Raw genomic sequence first — 27,202 nt, forward strand, 5'->3', positions numbered from 1 at the left:
ACCCCCCATGGACCCTCACACAGCAGATACTATTTGGGTGGTGGATCATTCTCAGCACTGCAGTGACACTGATGTGGTGGTGGTGTGTTAGTGTGTGTTGCGCTGGTCTGAGTGGATCAGACACAGCAGTGCTGCTGGAGTTTTCCAGCAATATGCAATGGAAAGTGAGCACAGAAACAAGGAGGTGGTCATAATGTTATGCCTGATAGGTATACATCGCTGTTGTCGGAAGAAAACGATAACTCTCGAAAATGATAACTTTACAGGAGAAGAAAAAAACCTATTTTACTTTTAATGTAAGTCAATGGAACCAGGCGTAATTTGGGGTCATTTCTTTTAGTCCATTCTTCATGAAATTTACATACAATATAAAAGGCAACAGGTATTTTCAAATTACTGAAAAATGCCAAAAATGGATATTTTCTTTCTGACAATATATATAAATATATACACATATATAAAGAGGTGTAGTCATTTTCTCAGAGTCAAACAAATAACATTGTACAAAACATCTAAAAGTTATCAGAACTTTTGTTGCAGCCAAACTCAGGCAAAACGTCAAACACAAACATTTTTCATATATGTTTCAAGTACTCAGTGGATCAAAAATGTTCTGCGCCCATTTGGTTACGTTTTCATGTATGAAATATCTAACATGCAGTGAAAGGCTGACATTAGCACGCTACTTAGCTCAGTTTGAAATCATTACTTCCCCTTCAGTTCAGGCACATGCTTTAGAAACAGTGTAAAAGCAACTATGTATGTTTTCCCCTATGAAAACAATTGCCTATATTTATAAATCTGCCATTCAGCTTTTACTCCCTGAACAGCACGCATTCTGGCCCATTTCCCCTGTATGTAAGTGCTTATATGTAATAACATGCCTCATATGCATTATACATATGTCCAAAGATGTACACCTTTCTAAACAGTAACTGTACAGCACAACTTTTAAAGGTAATTGATGTAAAGAGGTTTTCTTCCAAGTGATTGTGGAGTATTTCTATTGGCCCATGCATTATGAACTTCCCACACAAGGACAGCTGCTGTGCTCAAATGGAAATACATGATTTTTTTTCAGTAGCGACAATATGAAAATACTTACATATAACAATTATATTTTCCACATATACCTATATATTACATACATGTACCTATATGTATTACACTGCTTGTGAGGATGTCCAGTGATTTCTATTGATTTTTGTAATACTGCAGCCAAGTAATACTACACCTACACCTAGACATAAGCCTAGCCTTAAACTAAGTCTCCCAAATATTTTTTCTGCTCTTTTAGTTTTTCCAAATAAATAAATGAATGAATGAATGAATGAATGAATGAATGAATTGTGGTAAAAATAATACAAGTAAGGCCCGGTAAATGTTCTTACTCAAGCAAAACTGTTATGTGGTCCCCACAAGGTTAGCAGCACAAGGCCATACTCACACAGCTCTACGCTATTTTAAACCAATGAACACAGATATTCTCTCAAAAGCCACTCGCATTCACACACACACACACACACACACACACACACACTTCCTGTGGTCATTGTCAGTAACACACACTGCATCATTAGACGACAGAGTGATAAATCTGCACAGCAATAACAAGGGGGATGTGTCAGTCTTAATACAGCACAATAGAAATCTTCTCACACGCACACACACACGCACACACACACACACACACACACACACACACACACACACACGCACCCAGGCACGCAGAGAGTGTCTTATCTGTCTCTAGGCATGCAGTGATGAAGATTAAAACTCTCTCTCCTTCTCTTCCTCTCTCTCTCTCTCTCTCTTTCTAAAGGACACTCCACAGGATGAATAAGCAGTACATGAGATAAAGGTCACTTCAATGAGTGGCAGAGAGAGAAAAGCCACTATACACCATTTATTACTGTTCTCTGTCTCAAAGGGCGAAACACTTTCATATTACTCTTTATTTTCAACAATAGCCTCAGGGCTGACCACGCACGCAGAAGTCACTGCCGGATTTCCCTCCTGCTCTGCCGTTACACTGACATATTAACCCTCACAGGCACTATGCATTTCCATAACAGGCAAAAAATGCCTGAGTCTAACTTCATTCGTCATTCCACTCTGAATAAAGATGACCACCTACTCCTTTTAGGGGGAAATTTCCTATTAAAACCCACTTATGCAGTTTTCACAAAGATTCTGACTCTCACTAATGTTTTCTCATTTGGGATTTCTTCTTAGGTAAGAACAGAATCTACACACACTCAAGAGCACAAAGATGAGAACAGTTCTGTGGCTTAAGAACACGTCATGAATCTGATGTAGACTTTTTCCTAGGACCTTTCTCAATTTAAGGCAAAACTTAGGAAGATATTGGTGAATGAGGCCTGATGTCTATTTACTGTAAGGCTAAACCATATCTGTGCATGAGTTTAGCATGTACAGGACGATGATGCATAATTGTACACACAGTAAAAGGAATTTAACTGGAATATGTTCAAATTAATTAAGTGCATTTTAAATAAATTGAGGCCTCTACAATGTCTTTTCGATTTCCTTTCATGGTTTTTGTCGTATTGTTTTCACTTATTTTTAAATTAGCTATGACAAATCATTATTGATGAGAAAATGTGTTTATCAATCAAATATATATATATATATATATATATATATATATATATATATATATATATATATATATATATAAAAGGCAAAAATATTCAAAGAAAAGAAATCCTTATAAAAGAAAGTCATAACCACTTTCTGTACTGCCACTCAGCAGTACATCCAAGCCAGCCAAGTAGTAAGAAAAATGTGGTTAATTCTAAGCCGAGTTATACAGTCTTGAGTTAGCGCTATTATATCCCCCAAAACTGAAGAGTAACCAAATCAGTATTCAGGACTGTAAAGAATAACACCAGGACTGTAGAGAATAATGGGGCAGGTCATTACCGGAGCCAGCAGGCTGGAGGAACCACCCTCTGCTTCCCTGATATCATACACAAAGTTAGTGAAATGAGCACAAAGGTGGACTCAAGTGTTAATTTGCTTGACTCCATGTTAACTTAGGTTAATGGGGCGGGGGGGGTTAGTGAAAACTGAATGAAAATGACAGAAAAAGAAACATTTGTGTGGCAAGTTCATATTACTGCATATTATTACACACTTCTCGTTGTTACCCACTAACTAAATAAGCAAGTAAAGCTTCATTGCTCTCACAACAAAACATTGTATCTCACCAATCAGGTTTTACAATGTGAGACAAACTGTTTAAAGCAAGGTCTAATTCCTATGATTCCTCTTTTATTAAAACTACACTCTTCTCTTAGCCTTAGCTGCATACCAAAAACTCTTAAATTAGCAGTAATTAAACCTCTCATTAAGAAATCTAACCTTGATCTCTCTGAGCTGTCAGCTGTTGGAGAAAGTTCTGACTTGTATATGAATCACAAACATTCTGTATTTAGGCCCCATTATAGTACAGAGACAGCACTAGTGAAAATAGTGAACAATCTTTTATTTCAAACCAAGGCATTGCATCTTTGCTGGTTCTTCTTGATCTTTTGATATGACAGACCATGCTTTCCTACTATGAGGGCTAGAAAACCTTGTAGGAATCACAGGAATAGCTCTTTCTTGGTTCACATCGTGACCTGAATGATCGCTATCAGCTTGTGAATGTTAACGACGAATCATGTACGTAGAAATTTAAAGCACGGTGTTCCACATGGCCCTGTTTTAGGGCCTCTATTATTCACATTATATATGTTACTACTGAATACTGTTATCATAAACATGGCATCAGTTTACACCCGGCTACGCTGATGACACACAATTGTATATATAAACAAAACAGGATGACAAAATTTGAACTTGATAAGATTAAGGACTGTGTAAAAGACATAAAATACTGGATGTCAAGTAACTTCCTCCTACTTAACCCAGAGTAAATAGAGATTCTCCTTTCGGTCCAAAAACAAGTAGAAACAAACTATCTGTCTTACGGTTTATTATAAGTTGGTCAGGTACATCTGTGAAAAACCTTGGCATCATGATCAATACAGATCTGTCCTTAGATGGACATATAAGCAATATTACTACAATTGCTTTCCTTCATCTTTAAAGTATTGCCAAGTTAAGAAATATACTGTCTCTACAGGATGTGGAAAAGCTAGTTTATGGATTTATTACTATGAGGTTGGATTACTGTAATGCTGTCTGGATGTTCCAGCAAAAGCTTTAACATCTTCAGTTAGTCCAGAATGCTGCAGCCAGTCCTTACAAGAACTAGAAAGTTTGATCATATCAGTCCAGTTTTATCAACACTATATAGGCTGCCAGTTACATTCTGCACTGAATAAAAAAATCTGCAGCTGACATATAAAGCTCTGAACAGACTTGCCCCTCAGTACCTTAGTGGACTCTGATAGGCCTCTAACAGAAGTAAGTAGCCAGTAACAGTGACTGGTTTTCATAGATCTCTTTCTCATTTGTTACTCTGATAGGCCTTATACAGTAGTCATCAGTTATCACTGGTCGATCTAAATCGGGGTCGCAAACTCAGGTCCTGGAGGACTGCAGTTCAGCACAGTTTAGTGATTTGCCTGCTTTCCTTCTCCTGAGTTATGTCAGCTGTTAACTGTCAGGTTTATTTGGAGGTTTAAATTCACCAAACCACCAAACTGTGTTGAACACTGGCCCTCTAGGACTGCAGTTTGTCCCCCCAATCTAAACTCTTCTATCAAATGTTGGGATCATTTCTATTCAATATTCTATATTAAGTGAATCATATTTTTATTCAGATTGCTTTTGGTTTATTACTGTTTTTCTATCCAGGGTTGACCAAGGGAGGATAAGTTCCACTTCTGAGTTTTGCTTCCTGTTGACTTGACTTGTAGAGGATGTGTTAACTTATTTTCACTTTAACAAAATGTAATTTGACCAGGGATAGTCAAACTTTTGCATAAAACTGTGTGATAGATGTATGTTTGTATGTATAGATAGATAGATAGATAGATAGACAGATAGATAGATAGATAGATAGATAGATAGATAGATAGATAGATATGTGTTTTAAATAATGTGGCAAGTGATCTTCATGGAGAAATGTGTTTCTCATCTGGTGCATTTCTCCTCTGAATCAGTACATTAATAAAAGCGGTTGTAGATCACTATGGAAACTTGAACCGCACTTCTCTGAAAAACTATGAATTAATCTGTATGAAAAAAATCACAAATACACTCTGTAACTCCTCCATACACACATACACTCACCGTGGCGAGTTTGGCCCTGAAGGTGATGACGTCTCTCCAGGCATAACAGAGCACGTGCGGCAGGTAAAGCAGGAAGTAGATGAGTCCTCCGCAGGCGGCCGCCAGATTGGCCCGCGAGAAAAACACGCTGATGAAGAAGCACTGCATTACCGTGGCCATACAGAAGACCAGCAGAAAGACAAATATCACCGACGGGTCACTGTATCTCAGTACCTTTCCGTACTGCAGAGAGACAGAGGGAGAGAGAGAGAGAGAGACAATAGAGAGAGAGAGATGGGGGTTGGGGAGGGATGTAAAAAGAGAAAGAAAGAAAGAAAAAGAAAGAGAAAAGGAGAAATGGAGAACAATAGAAAAACAGAGAGATAAACATATGTACGAATACAGGTGTGTACAGATGTGTTGACGCTGCACTGTTATAGAAGACCTGTTGGATGGAGGTTAAAGGTTAAACAGTGAAGCGACTGACATGGCAGACGAGAACAGCTCTGAGTGCAACTGTGATCTGGTGCCCCACACACACACACACACACACACACACACACACACACACACACACAGTGAATTAGAATAACTCTGCCAGAGAGGACAAGGGTCTCCCAATGAAGACTGGAGTGTTTTGAGGCCACAGTCCTTTGATAAGACCCTCAACACAACACACAAAACTACTAAGCACTACTGAACACAGAGCGAAGAGAGACACGTGGGAGAGGGTGGAGGTCAGAAAGAAGGACACATAAAAAGCACAAAAAAAGAAACAAAGAAAGCCAAAAAAGATGGGAAGATAAAGAGAGAAAGATAGAGAATCCAAAAGAAATAGAAGTAATGAATCAGAGAGAGACTAAGTTAGAAAGAAACACACTGAGAAAGAAAGCTAAAAAGATGGGAAGATAAAGATAGAGAAACAAAAAGAAACAGAAGTAATGAAACAGAGAGAGAATGAGTGAGATAGTAAAGGACAGAAAATGAAAGACAGACTGAGTAATGGGAGATGAGGCAAGAGGAAGAAAACAGAAAGAGCGAGAGAGGCAGAAGCAAAAGGAAATAAAAACAGAGTTAGAAAGAAAAAAGAAAGAAAGAAGCTGACAGAGAGACAAAGAGAGTGAAAGAAAGACAAGAGAGAATAAAAAGAGACAGATAGAGATGAAGAAGAAGACAGAGAAAGACAGAGAAAAAAAGAAAGGCAGAAAGAGAGATAGCAGAGAGACAGAGTTAGAGAGAGAGACAGAGAGAGAGAAAGAGCAAGAAACAGAGATTGAAAATGTGAGTGAGAACAAATAAGAGAGGGAGTGAAAGAGAGAGAGAGGCAGAGAGAGAAGGAGAGAGAAGGAAAGAGGGAGGAGGGGGTCTTGATTAAAAAGACTCATTAGAGATGATTAGATAAGACCTTGGCGTTGTGACTCTGGAAGGGGAGGCTGTGAACAGCTTGTGCCTGTGTGCATGTGAACATTATCAGTGAGCTCTCAGCTCTCATGTGCTCATGTCTCTGCTTCAGCTCATTAACCTCCCCATTACAGAGTCACTGGCCACTTACAACACTGGAGCTCTGCTGCGGCAGCTCTACGTGAAACTGACCCCAGAACAGCTGGACTGTCAGAAGGCCAGCTGGGTGTAGAGGAACTGCCACTGATCCTAAAGCAGGTGTTGGCTTTCAAATGCACTATCCATCAAAAGTTTGGCTGGCTTCTCAAATTGTTTTTGACGAATTAGCATGCTAGCTTGCTAGCTCGCTGAATTATGTGACGGTTTAGATGAAAACAATTTTGTACAGTTTTGTTTTGTTGGACACTTTTTGTTCCTCAAATGTAGCTGTTCAGTCAACGTGTGGTATCTGAAGTTTCCACCATGAGTTTTGCAGCTATGAGGCTAATAACAAGCTAACAAGGAACGGAAACCAATTAGCATCATAAAAACTGCATTCCTAAAATAGACATTTCCCTCAAATTGAGTCCAGCTGTTAAGTGATATTAAATAGACTTGCTTATGTGGTTTCTCACACTCTGACGTACTGTTTTCAGTAAAAATGGATAAAAGTATGTAGCATAGCTAAAACAGCACTAGAAGCCATCTTGAAGCCTAATTTTCACCTGCTCATACCAGGAACTTCAGCTTCAAGCAGACTTCTCTATGGGACAAATCAATGGTGTTGTTGAAAAACACCACAAATTTCACCCTGTGTTAAACAAAAAGTTCTAAAATTTATATATTTTGTACACTTTTGCCCCTAAATATAACTAGATTCTCTGAATTACAAGGCTATTAAGGAGTCACAATGTGAATGTTGCAACAAAGCAAACGCTGCTGTGCACTGAAATTGGCCTCATAAGGCTGGCAACTTCGCCAAAATAACCCAAGCAAACCACCACATTTTGGTGGTTTAGTTGCTTTGGCTCAACTCTACTTAATTTTAACCAAGACAGCGCCAGAGCTAATCGCAAACAAACATAACAGAGATTTAAATGTAGTTTTTCCCATTTTTGAGCAGCTATATATGTTAGCAATATGGTGGAAATTGGTAGATTAAAACTAGTAAACCTACAATACACATATCAGGTAGCTTTTCAAATAATTATGGTCGACTAATGTTTGAACACCTTTTACCATAGCATATTCTAGCCTGGGGAAATGATGCACTCTACATTACTGCTGTTGTAATTCTTTGAAAATGAACCATTATTAACCAGTTAACCAGATTTAAGTTTTAAATGTAGAGCAGTTGGATGTTATCTTCTGTTCCTCTTTTCACAAGGCTGAGGTTGGCGTCTTATCCAAGCACGAGTGTGTTTAATTACCAGCTTTAAACAACGCCAATGCTGCTCACCTGTCACTGTAAGCGTGAAAAACATTTTCAATATGTCTGCCTCTAGACTGCATCTGCACCTAAACTCTCCTAGGTAAAAGAATTTTCTTCATGATTATAGTTGCAATAAACAAAAAAGAGAAACTGTGGCTGTGTCCAAAACTAAAGGCAGCTGTCTCAATGCCTTGCTACCTATGCTGTCTTATAAGTCAGTGTCTCAGGAGGCAGCATTGTCCACTGTATTAGTGCTATTAGTGCTATACACATGCCTTCATCAAACTGTCCCTTGAACAAATTACAATGAATAACCTGAGTACATAGAGTAAATAAGGTCGACTCCAAGCATTTCAAGTCTGAGTCATTGGTTAAGAGACAACCCCGACTCCTAGATGTGTTGGAGTTGAAGAATCGACTCTTTTGGAGTCGGCTCCCCATCACTAGTTATTATTTAATAGAGCTGAAGAACAGTATTATTTAAATATTGACTAATTCTCATGTAATGCCATTTCAGTGCAGAGAAGTGTTTGCTTGTAGCATGCATGTAGCAATATTTGTAAATGGGCTACTTAATGACCTCATGATAAGAGGATGCAGCCACATTTGGGGAAAAAAGTAGGACAAAACATCAGGTTTGGAACATTTTTGGTTAAAACAGAGTGTTTTAGCAGTGATTTTTGAAAACGCTGTTCATTTTCCCCCTAGAGGAAACGTGCCTAAGTTCCTTATTTGGGGCATGATGCACACTACAAAATGTTTGAGATTACTACAACAACCTAATGTGGTTTGAGAAAGATGTGTGATGATGTAAGTATGCAGTCAGCATGATGCTAACTAGTGGCTATTAGTTGCCAATATTTTTGCAACTAGTATTATTCAGTATTAAGTATTATTCATTTTTTACTTGTGCAAAGTAAGAAAAGGTTACATTTTCAAAAGAAAGTAAGGTGTGCCAAACTTTCGAGAGGCAGTGAATTCTCGACCCTGAACATATCCATGTTTTACTATGTACAGATGCTAATATGCCAGGTTTCTGTTGAGCTGATTTGGTCTGTGGCATCTAAATGTTGAGGTTATTTCATTATTAACAATATCATATCTTTAATGTTGTTCATGCACTACACTGTCTACTGCTTCTGTTGTTGGTGAGCCATTTCTTGCCTGCAGTGCTCCAGTGTTTTGTAAACGGCTGCTGTGAATCAGAGTGAATCAGCGCTAATCACCTTGAGGATGAGTGTGAGGAGGAGTGCGCTGATGCTGAGCGGGAGGAAGCTGCTGATGAGCCAGCTCAGCCAGTAGGTGTTGCTCTTCAGGCCCATAATCCGTATGGTCTCCTTCAGACGCGCCTCCTTCTCCTGAACCACACCCTTCACTATTAGCGCTACTGAGAAAATCCACGCTAAAGTCATGTACAGGGGCAGCGAGCTGGACAACGAGCGCAGGAACCTACATACACAAACACACCTTGCTATTGAGGAGAGCTAATGAAGTATTAACAAGGAAAAAATAGGGCCATGCAAACTAGGTAGACCACCAATCTGTCAACATCAGATATACACTACTTAAAGCTTTCATCTGTGAGAGAGAGGAGAAAATCAAGCTCTACTCTTGATTCAGATCTGAAAACATCCACAGGTGTTTCTGCCCATCTTTCCACTGTGAGAAGACAACTCAACACTATGAGTCTGAAAGGATGCATAGCTGACAAAAAGGTCTTACTGAGAAAAGGAAATAGACAAAAAAGAAGAACAAGCTGGTCAACTGAGCTGTGGAGTGAGATTTTATGGACTGATTAGTGTACATTTGAAATTGGAATTGCATCATAAGAGCCAACAAAACAACTTCTAAGACTGAGCTTTAGAGGTGTGGAAGAATATCCCTGCAGATTTCTTTGAAAAACTGAAAGCCGGTCTCCTGAAAAGGATGGATGCTGTAATAAAGATGTAATAAAGTACGAACACACTAATTATTAAAAAATTGAATACTATGAATAGAATGGTCGAGGAGAACAGCCTCGTAAACATGTAATTGCAAAAAAATGAACAAATTTGTTGAGGGGGATGCTTAATTGTTTAGAGCAGGGATGGGGAACTGAACTGAACTAAAAGCGGAACTAAGACAACCAGCAACTTGTGCAGGAATCTGTTCTGTTCCCCACTCCTGCTTTAGAGGTTATTCATCAGCATGTTTCATCACGCTAAACTGATAAATAGATTCCATGAAGATTGTATAGGAAACTATACACATTTCCACCAAATTATAGTACCGAAGCTCAGCTCCGTTTGCCATTTATGCAACCAAAGACGCTGGAGCTACATTCTGGAGCACTCTGGTCCAATTTAACCCCTGCATACAGTATAATGATATCACACTCAGAGGAAGTCAGAGTGGGTGTTCCAGTTTAACACAGCCCAGACACAATAACACTCCAAATCAGCATGAAATTGTCATTTAGAAGTAGCTCATCACACACATACACACAAGCTAAGCTCAGAGCCAGCATGCTAACTCAATTTAGCCTGATTAATGTTTATAAATGGCTGATTGGCGGGCTAGGCCCATCACACTGATGAGGACATTATTATTCCTTCCACCACTGAGATATGAATTATATTTACTGCAGTTTTCTCCAATTAAACTGTGTAGAATTGATTTAGCGATCCAAAGGAAGGACCATCTCTCTACGCTATTCCAGTTAGAGAAGCATTGATTCACAAAAAATAATTTCAACTAGGCCTAATAATTCATTAGATTGCTTGTTTAATGAAAGAGAACAATAGGATGTCCTCAGTGGAGGAGAATCAAATAACGTTGTTGTTTCAGACAGACGTGCCTCCAGAAAGATTCGTTTTGATAAAGAGTTTGAATGGCTGAAAAAATTTTGGGAAAACAATCAACTAATTTAACCCTCCATTTGGAGAGCGGATGAGTCCAGCTGGGCACTTCCGGTCTCTTTTTGAATTTGCCCCACTGTGATTTTTATGACAGGTGCCACAGCATTGCTGACCTTGTACTCTAAGATAAAGAAAAAATAAAATATACCTCTGAAAAATTCATTCCAATTGCAAAGATCACTTTTAAAAAAGGCTTCGTTTCTCTCTGTGAAAGCCTTCAGCTGGTTTGGAGAAGAAGAAACAGACTCCGGTGGGAAACTCCTGGAGAACGGCTAATCAATAATACATTTTATGGGACTAAAAATTACTGCACGACTACATATAACGATATTAAGTAATAAAACATTTTGCAGAACTAAGTCTTAAATACTGCAGAATGATTGCAGCTTTTGAAATGAATCTGTAAGGACTCTAAGACCTACTGCTGATGATATTGATCTAAATCAATAATAAATGGTCAAACACAACCTCAATTTCAAACACCATGCAAGAGAATACATGACCAAAAGAAGACCTCTCAGAGCTTTACCATAAAGATTACATTGCTTCTTCTGAAAATTTTCACTTTTCCACACTTCTTCCAGCACTCTGACCACCAGACAAAATCCCAATGGAGACCTATTAGGACTTCATTCAGTTGATCTTGGTTTTACTGGAAAAACAAGTTTTCCACCAGGAAGAACCAAAAGAACATCCTTAGAAGTTGGGTACACTGAAATTTTCAATGCAGCACAAATTGGCTCAGTTGTGATATCAACACTACTTTCACTATGGAGGAGGAAAGAAATGAAAAGCCCACCAATGTAAAGGTAATCCAATAACACTGTACGCATATAATAAATGGTAAGGTTAAAGTAAAGTTAAACATGTATAATTATCCCACATTTTATTTCTGCTTGGTTTTTGTGTTCAAAAGCACCTGAAACATAAGCCAAAACCGATACATGCCAGCTAACTTAGGAATAACCATTTCACAGCCTGTCTTGTTCATCTCCCACATAAACCGCATGAATGCACACGTCAGATTAATGAGTTCCTCCTCTGGGAAAAATAACACCTAGATTAAAAGCAGCATTTCTTCAAGAGTTGGTTGGACTTTTTTGTTGATGCCTTGACAAAAAATGCAAGAACACCAATATCAAGAACAGTTATAGTACGTTCAAAGTTAGACAGGAAATGAGAGGAGCTTCAGACATGATCCTCCTCCCACACTTTAGTTAGTTCATAACTCTATTTAGTCATACTGCACAAAAGTGTTTTAGTGTACACAATCTGCAAAACAGTGTGCACATGTTTGGGCCCCCAGGTCAAATGACATGTTGATTTTCTTAGTGAAAATAAGTTACACATCCTCTGTAGAGAACACGCATCTGCCAAGGGTGTTATAAAGGAGGAGACTGGACACTGTTTGAATTATGAATGGAAAAGCTTGTAACGTTCAGCATGGCATCTGTTTGGGGACAAAGTCCTGCCCTTCAAGAAAAAGAGCCAATCAGCTTGGAAACCCTCCCCACCTGTTGTGGAGATCTGCAAAACACAGTAGCCAGAAAAACATTCCTGAGCCAAATGCTACAAACTATTTAAGAGATTTTTGTCAGATTTTATCAGTGATTTCAAATTTGTTTTGGAAACGGTTTTTTGACCTTCAGGTTTGAGCATTTTGGTCTCTCCCCATTCAAAAAGATAGAAGCCTGGTCTTGTATGGCTGGAAAAGTCTACCCGGCCACATTGCAAAATGGCCACCAAGTGAACAGACTCTGCTTCTGCACATGTTAATGTACAATTACTGTTTATTTGCTGAAAATTAAACATAACACATGGCATGTGCATATTATACGTTATGCTTTGTTTTTTCCCCACTATTTTAAACACAGAAAATAAATACAAACTGTTCACTAAAATATAAATCCTCATTTAAGTTTTTCTTTTCTGTAAAGGATGATTTCACCCCTTAAAATCCCAGACTTATATACACAAGGACTTCAATGCAAACTAGCTAAGCTATCCTTAGGTCATAGAAGTGTGTAGTAAAACTTTGGGCCTGTCAGCAGGCCTTGGCCATTTAAGGGTCTGACTTACTTTTACTTAAAAAAAATCAACAAACATGTCATTTGACTGGAGGTGATCAAACTATTCAAACTGTTCAAATTGCAAATCCATTCTTCACATTCTTAGTGCTGAGAAACACCTTATGCACTTACTGGGTCCACCAGGTTGCTATACATATGTTTGAAATTTTGCTCTTGTTGTAATCACAGAGTGCAAGCACAGAAATATTAGACTACTGGATCTCCAGTCGCTCCATTTTTATAAACCAAAAACAGTGTGCTTTTTTTTGGTCTACGTAATGCTTACACAACAACATTTTGACAGTACGTCATTCCACACTCTCAAAAATAACAAGGCTTTTCTCTCCATCTCTGTTCTCTCTCTCTCTCTCTCTCTCTGAGCACGATGAACTTTTCCAGCAGCTTCCATTTCAGCGATTTGCCACTTGGAAAGAACACAGTCTTTTAAAAAAGAGGAAATAAAAAGGCTTTTAGAGGAGCCACAGAGGGCGAAGAGGAGGAGGAGGATTGTTTGGGGGGGGGGCGTTAGGCGGGATTTCTGAAGGGGGTGCTGATCACAAATGGGTTGTAAAAGCCTTAATACCACGCATAATCAATTAGCATAATTACCCAATTCAGAAATCAAAGTTCAGCCGGTTCTGGCCTGATTCGTTGCAATTCCGCATTAATGTTTTCTGTAATTATTTCCCCCGAGAAACAGGAGCAACAAGCCCACAAAGCACCGCCACTTCATGAATTTATGACTGCTCAACCTGAACGCTTATTATTTTTCCCCCGATGATTTTAAAAACGGCGTCTATTATTTGCTCTCTGAAACAATACCAATCTGATGAATTCCAATTAGCCTCCGTTGAGTGTTACTGACAAATACATTATCCATTTGTCTAAACCAGAACAAGACTCTGCTTTGCAAACTAGCATCCAGGAGCAGGCCACAGTTCTCTGTGGTCAGCACTCAGTGATTTGTTTACCGACTAACTGACTGATTTCTGGATTAATCAAGTGATTAATTGGCTGACATATTAAGGAGCGACTGACTGATTGCTTTCTGATTAATCAAGTGATTGCTTTATAGATCGGTCGGCGGATTGATTAACTTGACTGAGATTTTGATTGATTAACTGATCAGTCATCGGCCATCGACGGTCCCACTGACCTTGACCATCAAACTAATGAGCGCGCAGGGAATGGTCAGCAGCACCATGTTCTCTGTGAACCAAGAGAACCACAGTGGTCCGTTCCGAACGCCCACCACACGCAGAACCTCCTTCAGCCTCAGCTCCTTCTCCAGTACCAGGCCTTTGATGGTCTGGCACACCGTGTACATGTAGGCCAGCACCAGGAACATTGGCAGGATGGTGGCGATGGACGACACGAAGCTGTTAGAGAGCATCAGAGGGAGTTACTCCTGACATCCGACAAGTTTGGCTTTCAGTAACGTTATGCAACAGATGCAGATACAAACAGCTGATTGTAGTTCAGCACTGCAGGTGAGATTGTGTATCTAATGCTGAAACAGTGGCTGGCTGCTGTGGGTTTCTCCCACACATTCACACATACACACAGACACGTGGATGGATGGATAGTAGAGCTACAGCACAACACACCATATGTATCTGTTTACCAATCTAAATATCTATTTACATTCAGATTTAAAGCAGAAGTGGGTGTGGTTCACTGTGCATGTATAGACAGATGTAAAGTCGTGGCTGTCATGCCCCCATTAGAAACTCTGCATATCAAAAATGAATGTCGTTTTGGAAAAATCAGAGCTGTCATGCCCTGTGGTACACAAAAATGTTCCAAATTTCTATGTTGTCCAGCAGTCAAAATACGAATAATGCTACATACATGCTACAAATAAGTTAACACCCCTGCACACTGAAATGACGTCACATGAAAGTATGTCTAACACTGTAAGTAAGACTAAACACTGCTATAAACTAACCCCAGCTACTTTACACTCTACTAAGGCTGAAGCAACCTAACCACAGCATTTGACAAAGCTTGCTGGTTTGTGTGGGATGTTTTGGTGAGATTGTCAGTGCTAAGATGTCAGTTCAGGGCACAGCAGTATTAGCTTGCATGTGGTCATATTACAGCTCCTTAATGACCACGTAATTCAGAAGATCCAGCGATGTTTGGAGGAAAAATGTCAGTACAGCATGATGTATCACAGTAGCAGTGAAAAATGGTGTCCATTTCTGTCATAGAGAGGACAACAGATCCAAAGTTTCTAATGTGGCGAGGACACCCACTTCAGAATGACAAAAAACTTCAGGGGTCTATGGATTACAATTGAAGCAATAATTATTTGCCTTTTTAGAAAATGCAGTAAAAAGCAAGCCAGTTAAAAACTGTTCCTACAGATGAACCTATTCAGTAAATAAATAAGCAAATAGTGTGCCAGAGATTAGAAATATTTGACATAACACAGACCTGCATGTATTGACCACCACTTGGCTTGTTCGAAAGTGTAATATCACCAGCACATATGCAATGATAATCTAGTGAAAGGATCCAGTTTTCAGCTTTAAGAGCCAGAGGTTCGTTCCTTTTCGCTCTAAGCCCTTCATTTCTTACATCTCTCATAAAGGCTTGTAGGCTTTTTTCCATGTTTGACAATTTTTGGTGATAATTAATGAGCAATTTAATGTCTCTCTAATGTTATATGTATTGTGGCGTTGGCGTGGAATAAGATGTCATTGTTTCTGCCACGAGAAGTGCTCTTTTATTTACACAAGCAGAAAAGGCACATACATGCACAGCCGGGGAGCAGGCAGGTCACTTCTAGCCATACAGGTTTCCACTATGGTATACACTAACCCCCACTAACACCACATACACATCCTAAACCAGCTAACTAAATATTTTTGAGCTGAGAGGTATGAGGTGAAACTGGGGACTAGGCTTTTAACGTTTACTGAGGAAACAATTTACTGAGACAATGAGCACAGTGTTTATCTTAAAGACTTTAGATCAGGGGTGTGCAATCTTACCCAATTAAGCACACTTGATTCCTCTTGCTTATTCAATTACTCTCAGTCTTCAGACAATTGATCATCTGTAAACATCAGGAAACAAACCTGTAACCGGCCCCTTGCGGATAAGACTGGACACCCAAGCTTCTGAATGCCTAAATTGTTGCAAATTTCAAGCCATATATCCCATACTCTCACTTTTTATGGTCTGGTTCTGGATTTAATTTAATAGAGAGATGTAATAATAGAGAGATGCTGAATGGCACTCGGAGAAATAGAGCAGTGCTGGAAGTCGACTGGCGGAGCACAACCCAGTCGCAGAATTTATTTTTTCTTGAAAGAGGTTATTATTATTAATGTTCTTCAAACAGTACCTTTTAAAGTGAAGCATCAATTTTGACTGAAATGTCCATCCCTAGTTTCTGATCTGAGTTTTTATACATCAAACAACTGCAGCACTTTCATATAACCTGCACTGAGCCTCAATGTCTCTCTCTTTGTCTTTCACATACGCACACACTCAGCGTGGATCCCCTGCGGCCCATGTTTCTCTGTCATGTATGATGTATGGTCTGATGCTGTTATGATACAATAACAGTCGATTACACAGCCTTCATAAGGCCACTGAAATGTCATGTCAATATCTGCATTGGGTCCTCTATAACAAAGTGCTGTCTCTGCTCAATTAGATGCCTGTGCACATATATCACACACACACACACACCCCATCTGACAACCTATGGATGTTACTAATGCTTACTCTTCATAAGTAAAGAACAGGATCTATGGCACACAAAGCTTTGGCCAGTCTACTGGGACACTTTTACATTAGAGGTCTGCATGGACATGACATTGAAGCCCGACTAGGCCCAACTGGTACTGGTCAGTATGAAACCCTTTTCGGTTTGAGCCCTTGAGACGATCAAGAGAAAATGAGATGCTAGGATAAACCTGTACTTTACACATCTGTAATTCACTAACAGTAATTAATATCAATATATTTTTGTGGAACTGCTGATTGTAACTGGTAGAGAACAGCATCCACGTTCCTCTGATCAACTTTTAATCCTGCTGCAGTAAAGTACCTCTCGATGATCGACTGTTTGCCCCACTACACTGAAGTTCCTCTCTCTGATGAACTGTTAGCACCACTGTGCTAAAGTCCCTCTCTCTGATGAACTGTTAGCACCACTGTGCTAAAGTCACTCTTGCTGATCAACTGTTAGCGCCACTGCGCTAAAGTCACTCTTGCTAAAAAAACTGTAACTCTCAGCCCCGCTGCGCTAAAGTCTCTCTTGCTGATCAAATGTTAGCCCTGCTGCACTACAGTTACTCTCACTGATCAACTGCAACTGTTAGCCCTGCTGCACTACAGTTACTCTCGCTGATCAAATGTTAGCCCCGCTGCACTACAGTTACTCTCACTGATCAAATGTTATCTCTGCTGCACTACAGTTACTCTCGCTGATCAAATGTTAGCCCCGCTGCACTACAGTTACTCTCGCTGATCAAATGTTATCTCTGCTGCACTACAGTTACTCTCGCTGATCAAATGTTAGCCCCGCTGCGCTACAGTTACTCTCGCTGATCAAATGTTAGCCCCACTGCGCTACAGTTACTCTCGCTGATCAAATGTTATCTCTGCTGCACTACAGTTACTCTCGCTGATCAAATGTTAGCCCCACTGCGCTACAGTTTCTCTCGCTGATCAAATGTTAGCCCCGCTGCGCTACAGTTTCTCTCGCTGATCAAATGTTAGCCCCGCTGCGCTACAGTTTCTCTCGCTGATCAAATGTTAGCCCCGCTGCGCTACAGTTTCTCTCGCTGATCAAATGTTAGCCCCGCTGCGCTACAGTTTCTCTCGCTGATCAAATGTTAGCCCCGCTGCGCTACAGTTACTCTCGCTGATCAAATGTTATCTCTGCTGCACTACAGTTACTCTCGCTGATCAAATGTTATCTCTGCTGCACTACAGTTACTCTCGCTGATCAAATGTTATCTCTGCTGCACTACAGTTACTCTCGCTGATCAAATGTTAGCCCCACTGCGCTACAGTTACTCTCGCTGATCAAATGTTAGCCCCGCTGCGCTACAGTTTCTCTCGCTGATCAAATGTTAGCCCCGCTGCGCTACAGTTTCTCTCGCTGATCAAATGTTAGCCCCGCTGCGCTACAGTTTCTCTCGCTGATCAAATGTTAGCCCCGCTGCGCTACAGTTTCTCTCGCTGATCAAATGTTAGCCCCGCTGCGCTACAGTTACTCTCGCTGATCAAATGTTATCTCTGCTGCACTACAGTTACTCTCGCTGATCAAATGTTATCTCTGCTGCACTACAGTTACTCTCGCTGATCAAATGTTATCTCTGCTGCACTACAGTTACTCTCGCTGATCAAATGTTAGCCCCGCTGCGCTACAGTTACTCTCGCTGATCAAATGTTAGCCCCGCTGCACTACAGTTAGTCTCTTGCTGTAGTTAGCCCTGCTGCAGTAAAGTTGCTATCATTGATCACCCTGGGCCTGACTCAATGTGATATGTAAAAAATCAGTCCGAACTCAAGCCCAAAACTCGAACTTTTGTCCAGCTCTGTCGGACTTGAGCTGGGTAGCAGAAAGAGCGTGTTGGTAAGAGAGATTAACAGGGAAAGAAATGAAACACACGTATAGTATAGAGAGATAAATGAATACTACAGAGAGAGGTATAATAGAGAGACGTTTGGGGGTGGGTCTGGTCTTGTGGGATGATTAATAGTTAAACACTGGAGCTCCCTCACAGCTCATGTTAATGTGGATTAGAGAAAGCCCTCTGAGACACACAATGGATATTTAACACAGTTGAAGGGTCAGATATAACCACATTAAATTTGCAATGTGAACACTAAAGCATCCCGACGCATCCCCTGCAATTCTTTCTTCATCTTCTCGCCTGTTTGTCTGTAAGCTGCATTAGCAGGTCACAACGACAAATTCAGTGGGAGACTTATACAGGTCCAGCATCAGGGGGTCATTTAGCGGGGCAATGCCCCACCGACCAATCATCATGGCCCACTAAACTCACTGCTCTTTATACACTGCATGTTGGTTGCACTGCTGCGGTGTTTGCCGTGCGCACTTGGTATACAAGGCTACCTCAATGAACATAGGAGGACTTGCATACATTACTGCTTACTGGCTGAATATTAGAGATGTGCTGTATGCTGTGGGAAAATAAGACATTTCCTAAACAGTGATTTGCTGTAAACGTGGCTCTTTACTGTTGATTCTGTCCTGAACAGGGTTATTATAGTTTAGAATTTGTATTAGTTTTTATTTTTATTTAGTTTTTTATTTTGGTTTCAGTTCAGATTTGGTTTCAGTCTCATTTCAGTGAGTGTTACGGGTGCACTAATAGCTTTAGTTTTTATAAAACAATGTATCAGGCATCAGGCAACGTATTCATAATCACTTAATTGAATAGGTATCTGTGAGGGAGCTTTAAGAGGCATCAGACTCTTCAGACGTGTGGTTCCTATGACCACCACTGTGAACAATTATATGTTGGTTAGTTTCTCTACTACAGCACATTTCACATCAAAACGCTCAGAATGACATTGTTTACATCTTCATGATTTAATTATGGAACTGGAACGGAATTCCCCTTTAAATGAACAACAAACCATGCGCTGCCAAATGACTGTGTTGGAAAAAGATAAAGGAATGTCTTTAAAATACATGTAAACACCATATGGAAAAATGTTTAGAAATACATGTTCATTAGGCACACTGCAAATAATCACTGCCGATTTACCAGGAAGGCACACTTTAAGTGATGATTCTTTCTCATTATCACGACCCTAATCTGAATAAAACTTTCCTTAAAGACACAGTAAGAACAGCACAGTGCAGATTCACTGAGAGACGCTGAGGATGAAGCGTATTGGTTTGAAACTCATCATGCCGCTGATGCGCAGCTTCATGTGGAGAAGAGTTTAAGACACGCAGGAAAAGCAATGAGAGCCTCCCGAGTCTTAAATTACATTTAAAATTCAGATCAGACATTTTCTCACCTCAACAAAATAATGACGCTGCATGTTTACACAATGAACCACTGAGAATATTACTACAGCCTCACTCCCCCCTTCCCTCATGTGTCTCTCTCTCTATCTCTCTCTATCTCTCGTCCTTGTCATCCCTCTTTTCTCTCTCCTTGTTTTTCTCTTTCAACTCCTCTCTCTCTCTCTGTTTCCTGCCTTTTCTGTTTTTCTACCCCTCTTTTCTCTCTCTCCTCCACTGCCCTTCTTCTACTCTCTCTTCCCTTGTTCTTCTTTCTCATTCTTGCTTTCTACTCTTCTCTCTTGGTCCCTCTTCTTGTTCCCTCTCAATACCCCCTCATTTCTTTCTATAATACACTTTCTGCCTCTCTCTACTTTAACTGCACTCCTGAAATCCAGTTGGACAGAAACGAGAGCCACATCCCCGCTCAGCAGATACACTCAGGTCTATAGTTATCATGATTTGGTTGGCATATGGAGAGAGGCCTTCCCTACAGATAGACAATACATTTAGATAAAAAAACGAATTTAAACACGGTTTTATGTTCAGAAGTGCAACAGAGGCAGGTTCTCTCAGCTATAAGGTCCCTTCCCCACTGTCTGACCATGACTGTGTTTTTAGTCTCCATCTCTTGCACACCGATCATAAGACACCAGTAATATTGGCACTTTAATAGGAGATTAGTACAGGACCACTACTTTGTGTGCTCCTTCACCCTGTTCTGGGAGGCTTGGAGAGAGAGAAAGTTTTGGTGTAAGTCCCTCAGCCAATGGTGGGACATCAGTAAAGCTCGAAGCGAAAGCTTTTGTCAAAAATATATATCACATAATACAAGTTAGCTTAAGCGCAAGATGAAGCTGTTGGAGGAGGAGATTTTAAAGTCAAGCACCTGTGAGACTGGGGCGGATGGTGCAAATGCTGCTGGAGACCTTGAGAGGAACATGCTGCTGTTGAGGAACCTGCTAGAGGAGAGTTTTTCTTTGGATCAGAGAAACAGCATGGAGAGAAGAAGGCTTTGAACTGCCTGAGATTGCCAGATGGGAAAGAGACCTCAGACAAGTGGGAAATTCATGGATACGTATTGTCCTGTTTCGAGAACCTATACAGTGCTGAGCCCTGTGATCAGACAGCAGCAGACTATTTCTTACAGGATTTACCCTGTCTATCAGAGGAAAACACATCTGATCTAGAATGTACTGTCTTTAACGAGCTGACTGTCTCTGTTTAAGAGCAGTCTGAAGGTGGATCTCCAGGTTTAGATGGATTAACAGCAGAGTTTTATAAAGGGGTCTGGCACTTAATTGGTCGAGACCTGTTTTCTGTCTTCCAGGAATGCACAGACTCTGGTTTCCTTCCACTCAGTTGTTGCCGGGCCGTATTAACTCTGCTGCCTATGAAGGGTGATCTTGAGTTGTTAAGAAATTGGTGCCCAGTCTTCTCATTCTCTTCTTACTCCTTGGAGTGGATTATAATATTTTGTCTAAAGCACTGACGAACCTCTTGAAAAAGTGCTTGGGTTTGATAATCCATGCTGATCTGTCCTTCAGTGTGCCGAATAGATCCATTTTTGATCATTTGTTTTTACTTGCTTGCTTATTCTTAAGAACATGGACTTAACATAGGTTGATCATATCTTTCTCTTCAGGAGATTCAAGGCTTTTGGATTTGGCCCAAAATTTCTTTCACAGATTAAACTGTTGTATACTGATGTATATATCTTGCTGAAAATAAATTGGGAGTCCCACTAGGCCTTTCCCTGTTAACAGGGGGATACGCCAAAGCTGTGGTCTTTCTGGACTGTTGGATGGATACACCATCACAACTGGCTTTCCGAAAGCAGCTCTGCGGCGTTTCAGCCCAAAAACCCAGCACTGGGAAGGGTGTAAGGTGATACTGACAGCGTACGCTGATGATGTTACAGTTATCGTTAGAGATGAGAGTGATGTGCAGAGCGTACATGAATGCCTTGGAAAATCGCAGGAAGCCACATCAGCATGGATAAACTGTAACAAAAGCACAGCATTGTTATTAGGGCAGTGGCTTCAGGAGAGTCCGCCTCGGCTCCCTCAGCAGTGCTCTTGAAGCCTGGAGGGGTTTAAAGTACTGGGTGTTTTTTTTGGTACAGATGTATACATGCAAAAGAACTGGGAGGGACTGAGAGAACAGATTCAAGGGAGAATCCAGAGGTGGAAATGGGCTCTTCCTCAGTTATCATACTGGGGAAGAGTGTTGGTGATCAACAATCTTGCAGCCTCAATGATGTGGCACAGGCTAACTCTATTGATGCACATTATGGTCTGGATGAGCCTTTATTTTCTAACCCCTTTCTACTTCGCTAAGTCCACCAGTTTAGCACAATCGCTACCGCCTTTACGAAGGCAGGAGTAACATGTATCTGAGACTTGATTGATTTGAGGGAGGGAGAGTGGCGATCAGCTGGGGTTTTAACGCAGCACATTGGGTTTAAATCAGAGAGAGTGATTGGGGGTCAAATCAGTACTCTTAAACCTTCTTTGTCTCCCCTTTTGAAGGCTGTTGTGACTGGTGCTCTGGCTGGTGGATTGGCTGAAGTGCCCTTTCCGGAGTTATTTGTCAGCCCCTCTGTTTCTGAACCCAGGGTAAGCGAAGGGCAACTTCTCTCCATGAACAGGTTACGGAAGTTGCCTTTTGTGTTAAATCTTGCATTTCCATGAGCTGAAGGAGAGATGTGACTCCAAATGGAGAGCCCATCTCTCTGTCCCTGACAGTCTGTGGCCTTCATGGAGGCTCCTGTACAAAAGTCCCTTGCCCAAACGTTCAGGAGACCTCCAGTGGAGGATCCTCCACTGTGCTGTACCTACAAATGGGTTTGTGTCAAAATTTGACCCTGCTGTTCAACCACTTTGCATTTTCTGTAATAATCCCTATACTATTTTCCATGTGTTTTCTGACCGTCAAAGGCTGGGCCCTCATTTAGAGCTCCTGGACAGAGCACTCAGAGGACTGGGGTTTCTGTTCACCCGGCCTCTGTTTATTTTTGGCTGTAATTACTCTGAAGCTCAGCGCTCCAAATGTACTTTGGCTAATTTCTTTGTGGGACAAGTTAGCAGTGTGGAAGTGCTTCAGGTTGGTGTCTGTAGAGCAGGAGGTGGATGTTTTAAGATTGTTCTGAGCTCTAGTGGAATAACACACAGTTGATTTTTTTTTTCATCAAAGTACTCATAATATTTTCTGTTTTGAGAGAGTTTGAGAAAAAGTGGTGTGCTGGTCAATGTGTTGTATCTGTTAGTGATACGGGTCTGGTATCATTTCATTGGTGAATGTTTTTGTGAAATGTGAATGCTTTAATGAAGGCGTCAAAATCTCTCTCTCTCTCTCTCTCCACCTTTCTCTTTCTCTCGCTACACGTCTTGTCTTTCCCTTTTTCTCCCTCTACTGTTTTCTCTCTCTCTCCATCTGTGCCTCTCTCTCCTCCACCACGCTTCTTCTTTCTTCTCTCATCTTTCCTCTTTTCTACCTCTTTTTTCGCTCCATCTTCTTTCTCTTTATTGTTCCTCTCTCTCTATCCATATTTTCTCTCTCTTTCTTCCTTCACTCTACAGTTCTTCTCTATCCATCTTTTCTCTCTCCCTCCTACTTCTCTCTCTCTCCTTTGTGTATAATTTATGAATGGAGGGGCTGTTTTGGAGCGTTAATAATTGATGCCAGTCCGGCTGCGTCCGCCGGGACGCGGGGAGAAAATGGCTGAGGGAGCAGGAGGATTGTTGGGTTTTATGCCCCCTATTCATCTCCCTTGATCTCTCTCTCTCTCTCGCACAGAGGATCAAGGTGACTGTTGTTTTGGCGTGTCCAGTAAATGAAGAAGGCCGAGAGAACACAGCGAGAAGGGAGAGATTTGTTCTTCATTATCTCTCTATCCATCCCTCGCTTTTTCTCACCATTTCTCTATCTCTCTCACCCTCCCGCCTTCCCCTCTCCCTCCCTCTGGGGAGGTGGTGCTCTGAAATAACTCAAATGGCACAAAACAGCTGAGATTATTCAGCACAAGCAGCTGAGTAATGCTGACAGCGGCTGTCGGAAAAGCCAGCGGCGGATACAGTGTTATTTGAGTAGGGCTGCTCGATACGGACACAACTTCATATTGCGGTTACGGTGTAACTACATTAAAAAGGCATCAGCAAGTATCTATAGTAGGTATGTGCACTTCGATATTCGTAAGAGTTCATGAATATATATATATATATTCGGATAAATGCTAAGAAGATGAGGAAAAACAAACAACAAAACACACTTTGGTGGAAATAATATCTACAGGCTTCTCTTTTTTAGATGACAGTATTGGTGTTGCATAAACTATAGCAGCATACAAAGGAACATGTTTTATCATACTGAAACAGACGAGGGACTTTGTGTTGGATTAGTAACCGAGGCTGCCTCTTCAGATGAGCTAATGACCTAACAGAACTAACAAATGTTACGTTGGATGCAGACAGGACTTGCTGTCTTCTACACAAGGCACTTTCTCTTCAGCGGCCGAGATGCCAACATGTTATTTGTCTGAAAAATATATTTATATATTTGAATATATTGACTGTTTCCGGACCTAGTTTACTCGCCAATATGAGCAAACCATCGTATTTCACTAAATTGATAGCCTGTATATTTTCTCTGTCTTTTCACATCGTCTTTTCATCCACATGGGAACGCACAAACGACTAAAAATGTTCAAGGGCAATAATATCTTATTCGTTTTTACATTATATGCATCAAGAAAAACACTGTGAGCGTACTGCACAAATACAGAGCACACTGAATAGATTTTCTAAGTAATGACGACATGTTACAAGCACTGTAGGCCTTTGCTTGCAGACCATAATACTCCACACAGAATCAAAGTCTATTTTCAGCAAGAAAATAAAAGTGTAAAATACAAATAAAATGTGAAAGAAAGTCTACTGCTTACCATGTAGGGCTGTTCATGTTACCATGGCTACTGAAAGCTAGCTTTTCACCTATTTATAACATGGATTTTTTTACCTTTGACTTATGATCATCAAGCAAATTAATTAAATTATAAGCAAACTGTTAAGCCTATAGAAACCCAGTCATCAGCCGTATTTCAGTCAGACTTCTGCGCACTTAAGAAACAACTGGTACGTGCCACTTAACCTCATGATAGAGCTTTTAAAAAGCTGCATTTTTCAAATGAAAAACAAAATCACCATTCCGGTTTTCATGTGGACAGGTGGCCAAAACACAGAGAAAAAAGTTTTTAATAATATCTGCGTCCATGTCAATGGGGAACTTAGGCTTATGACACTTAAGGTTTTAATTGGTCCATGACAAAAGAACCATGCTGTTTACAGATTAGCGGTTTACCCACAGTACTTTTGGCCAAAATTATTTTTCTTATGATCATGTGACTACTTTGATTAATCAAAATACCCAAAGAACAGCTGTGGCTGCTCAGAATGCTCACAGCTCACCGTAAAACATTAAGTGATTGTTTACAGGGCACAAGTGCACATTGCCATTCTGCAATATCAGTACAGCAACACTGCTATAGCAGCAATTAACAAACAATTATACAGTCCTACGTCTGAGTTTTTTAATAAATTTTGAGTGCTTGGAATCGGTGAGGAAGTGTACGAGTCGGCTCTGAATGTTTGCTTTAAACTCCACTTACAGTCATCATATTGTATATTTAAGGTGATTTTTCTTATGAAGCAATGCATAAATGGTAAAATTACCCATGTTAAATCAACTCCAGTGGAGGCCATTTGAACCCACCCTGTCTGAGCAGGCTTGATTGATCTCTGAACAGGATCGTTTAACACTGCAGTCTAAATGTTCCAGCCTAAGATCAGTATGAGAGCAATCAGCATGGGACAGGTACTACACTACAACAAGAACTACTTCAACAGAAGCAAAACTACACAGAAAGTTCTTGCATTAAAAAACTTCTCAAGCAAAACTTTGACCCTGGGAAACAGCTTCTGAACAGCAAAGCTGCCTCTGAAGCAAAGGCTATAAGTGGTGGTGGCCTATAAAAATAGATCCATATTTGCAGCGTCATAAACATGGTCTGAAATCTAAGTGTTAAAGTACAAAATTCAGCAAACAAATGCTTAAATGGAGTAAAAGTAAATGTCTGGTGAGTATGAAGTAGCATTATCATGTATTAAACTGAAAGCACAAATGACCTAGCATAAACCTCTGGGAAGAAAAGTGGATACTTCAAATATATATATAATTTTTTTGTGAAATTTGCGAAAATCTCATCACGTCCCGTTCTAGAGAAGGCAAACTACAGAAAAATCTGAGCAAGTGTTGTTCAAGGGCTTTTCAAACATAAACTGCAGGTGAGCAAATGAGCACCATGTCCAGTGGCTAGTTGCTTAGCATCTTACGCTTGTTGCTAGCGGGCATAAAAAACTAACTGCTAGATGGCTATTTCACTACTGTTTTGGTCTAAATCATAAATTATGATCAGTTTGATGACGTCTAGTTCCTTTCTCTTGGGTAAGAAGTTACTGGCTTGGTAAGCAGAGAAAATCAGGTAGAAAACATAGGTTTTCAAACTTGTGTGTACTGGGAGGCAAATCAAGCTTTCTGCCTGACGAGCAGAAAATCTGAACAAAGGCCAGTCAAAGGCTTTTCAAGCATGAACCTTCCAGGCGACCAAACATACAATTAGTGCTGTTGTTAAGTGGCTAGTTGCAAAGCATCCTATGCCTGTTGCTAGCTGGCAACAAAATCTACTCTAAATCACAAGTAATGTCTGGTTGGACATCTTGTTCATTCTAGTTCATTTGTTTTGGTTAAGGTTGTGTTAGCTAGGTGTATCTGACAACAGCACACCAAGTTTGCCAAGTTAGCAACTGAAAGTTAACATTAAGTTCAATACTCAAATAAGTTGGAGATATAATGGTTAGAATGAACTTGTGTGCAAAATGTGAGATATAACGTTACATTCTTTCTTAGGTTGAACATGCTGCTCATATTGCTTCTGTTTTAGCAATACCTCCAAAGCAGCCAACGGTTGGTGAGTGAAGCAGTTCAGCTCGCTGCAATGAAAATGCATTATTAACAAACAGTGCGTGGATACTGCAGATTTTGAAAACATATAATTAAAACATTAAAAATATAATAAAAATGATGGCTTAAAACAACGGCAGGTCTTTTCCAC

General features: G+C 40.4%; 1 protein-coding gene across 3 annotated transcripts in view; it reads right to left on the minus strand.

Moving 5' to 3' along the window:
• The window catches only part of LOC118816660 (phospholipid-transporting ATPase ABCA1-like), a 249,179-nt gene that overhangs the window by 133,090 nt on the left and 88,887 nt on the right, over positions 1-27,202 (minus strand). For all 3 annotated transcript variants that reach the window (XM_036583170.1, XM_036583169.1, XM_036583168.1), the window contains 2 exons: positions 14,182-14,404; positions 5,269-5,490 (listed from right to left, as the gene is read on the minus strand). In XM_036583170.1, the coding sequence (XP_036439063.1) occupies positions 5,269-5,490; positions 14,182-14,404 (445 nt within the window). The remainder of the gene's footprint in view (positions 1-5,268; positions 5,491-14,181; positions 14,405-27,202) is intronic.

Source organism: Colossoma macropomum, unplaced genomic scaffold (assembly GCF_904425465.1).
Source record: "Colossoma macropomum unplaced genomic scaffold, Colossoma_macropomum, whole genome shotgun sequence".
Classification (NCBI taxonomy): domain Eukaryota; kingdom Metazoa; phylum Chordata; class Actinopteri; order Characiformes; family Serrasalmidae; genus Colossoma; species Colossoma macropomum.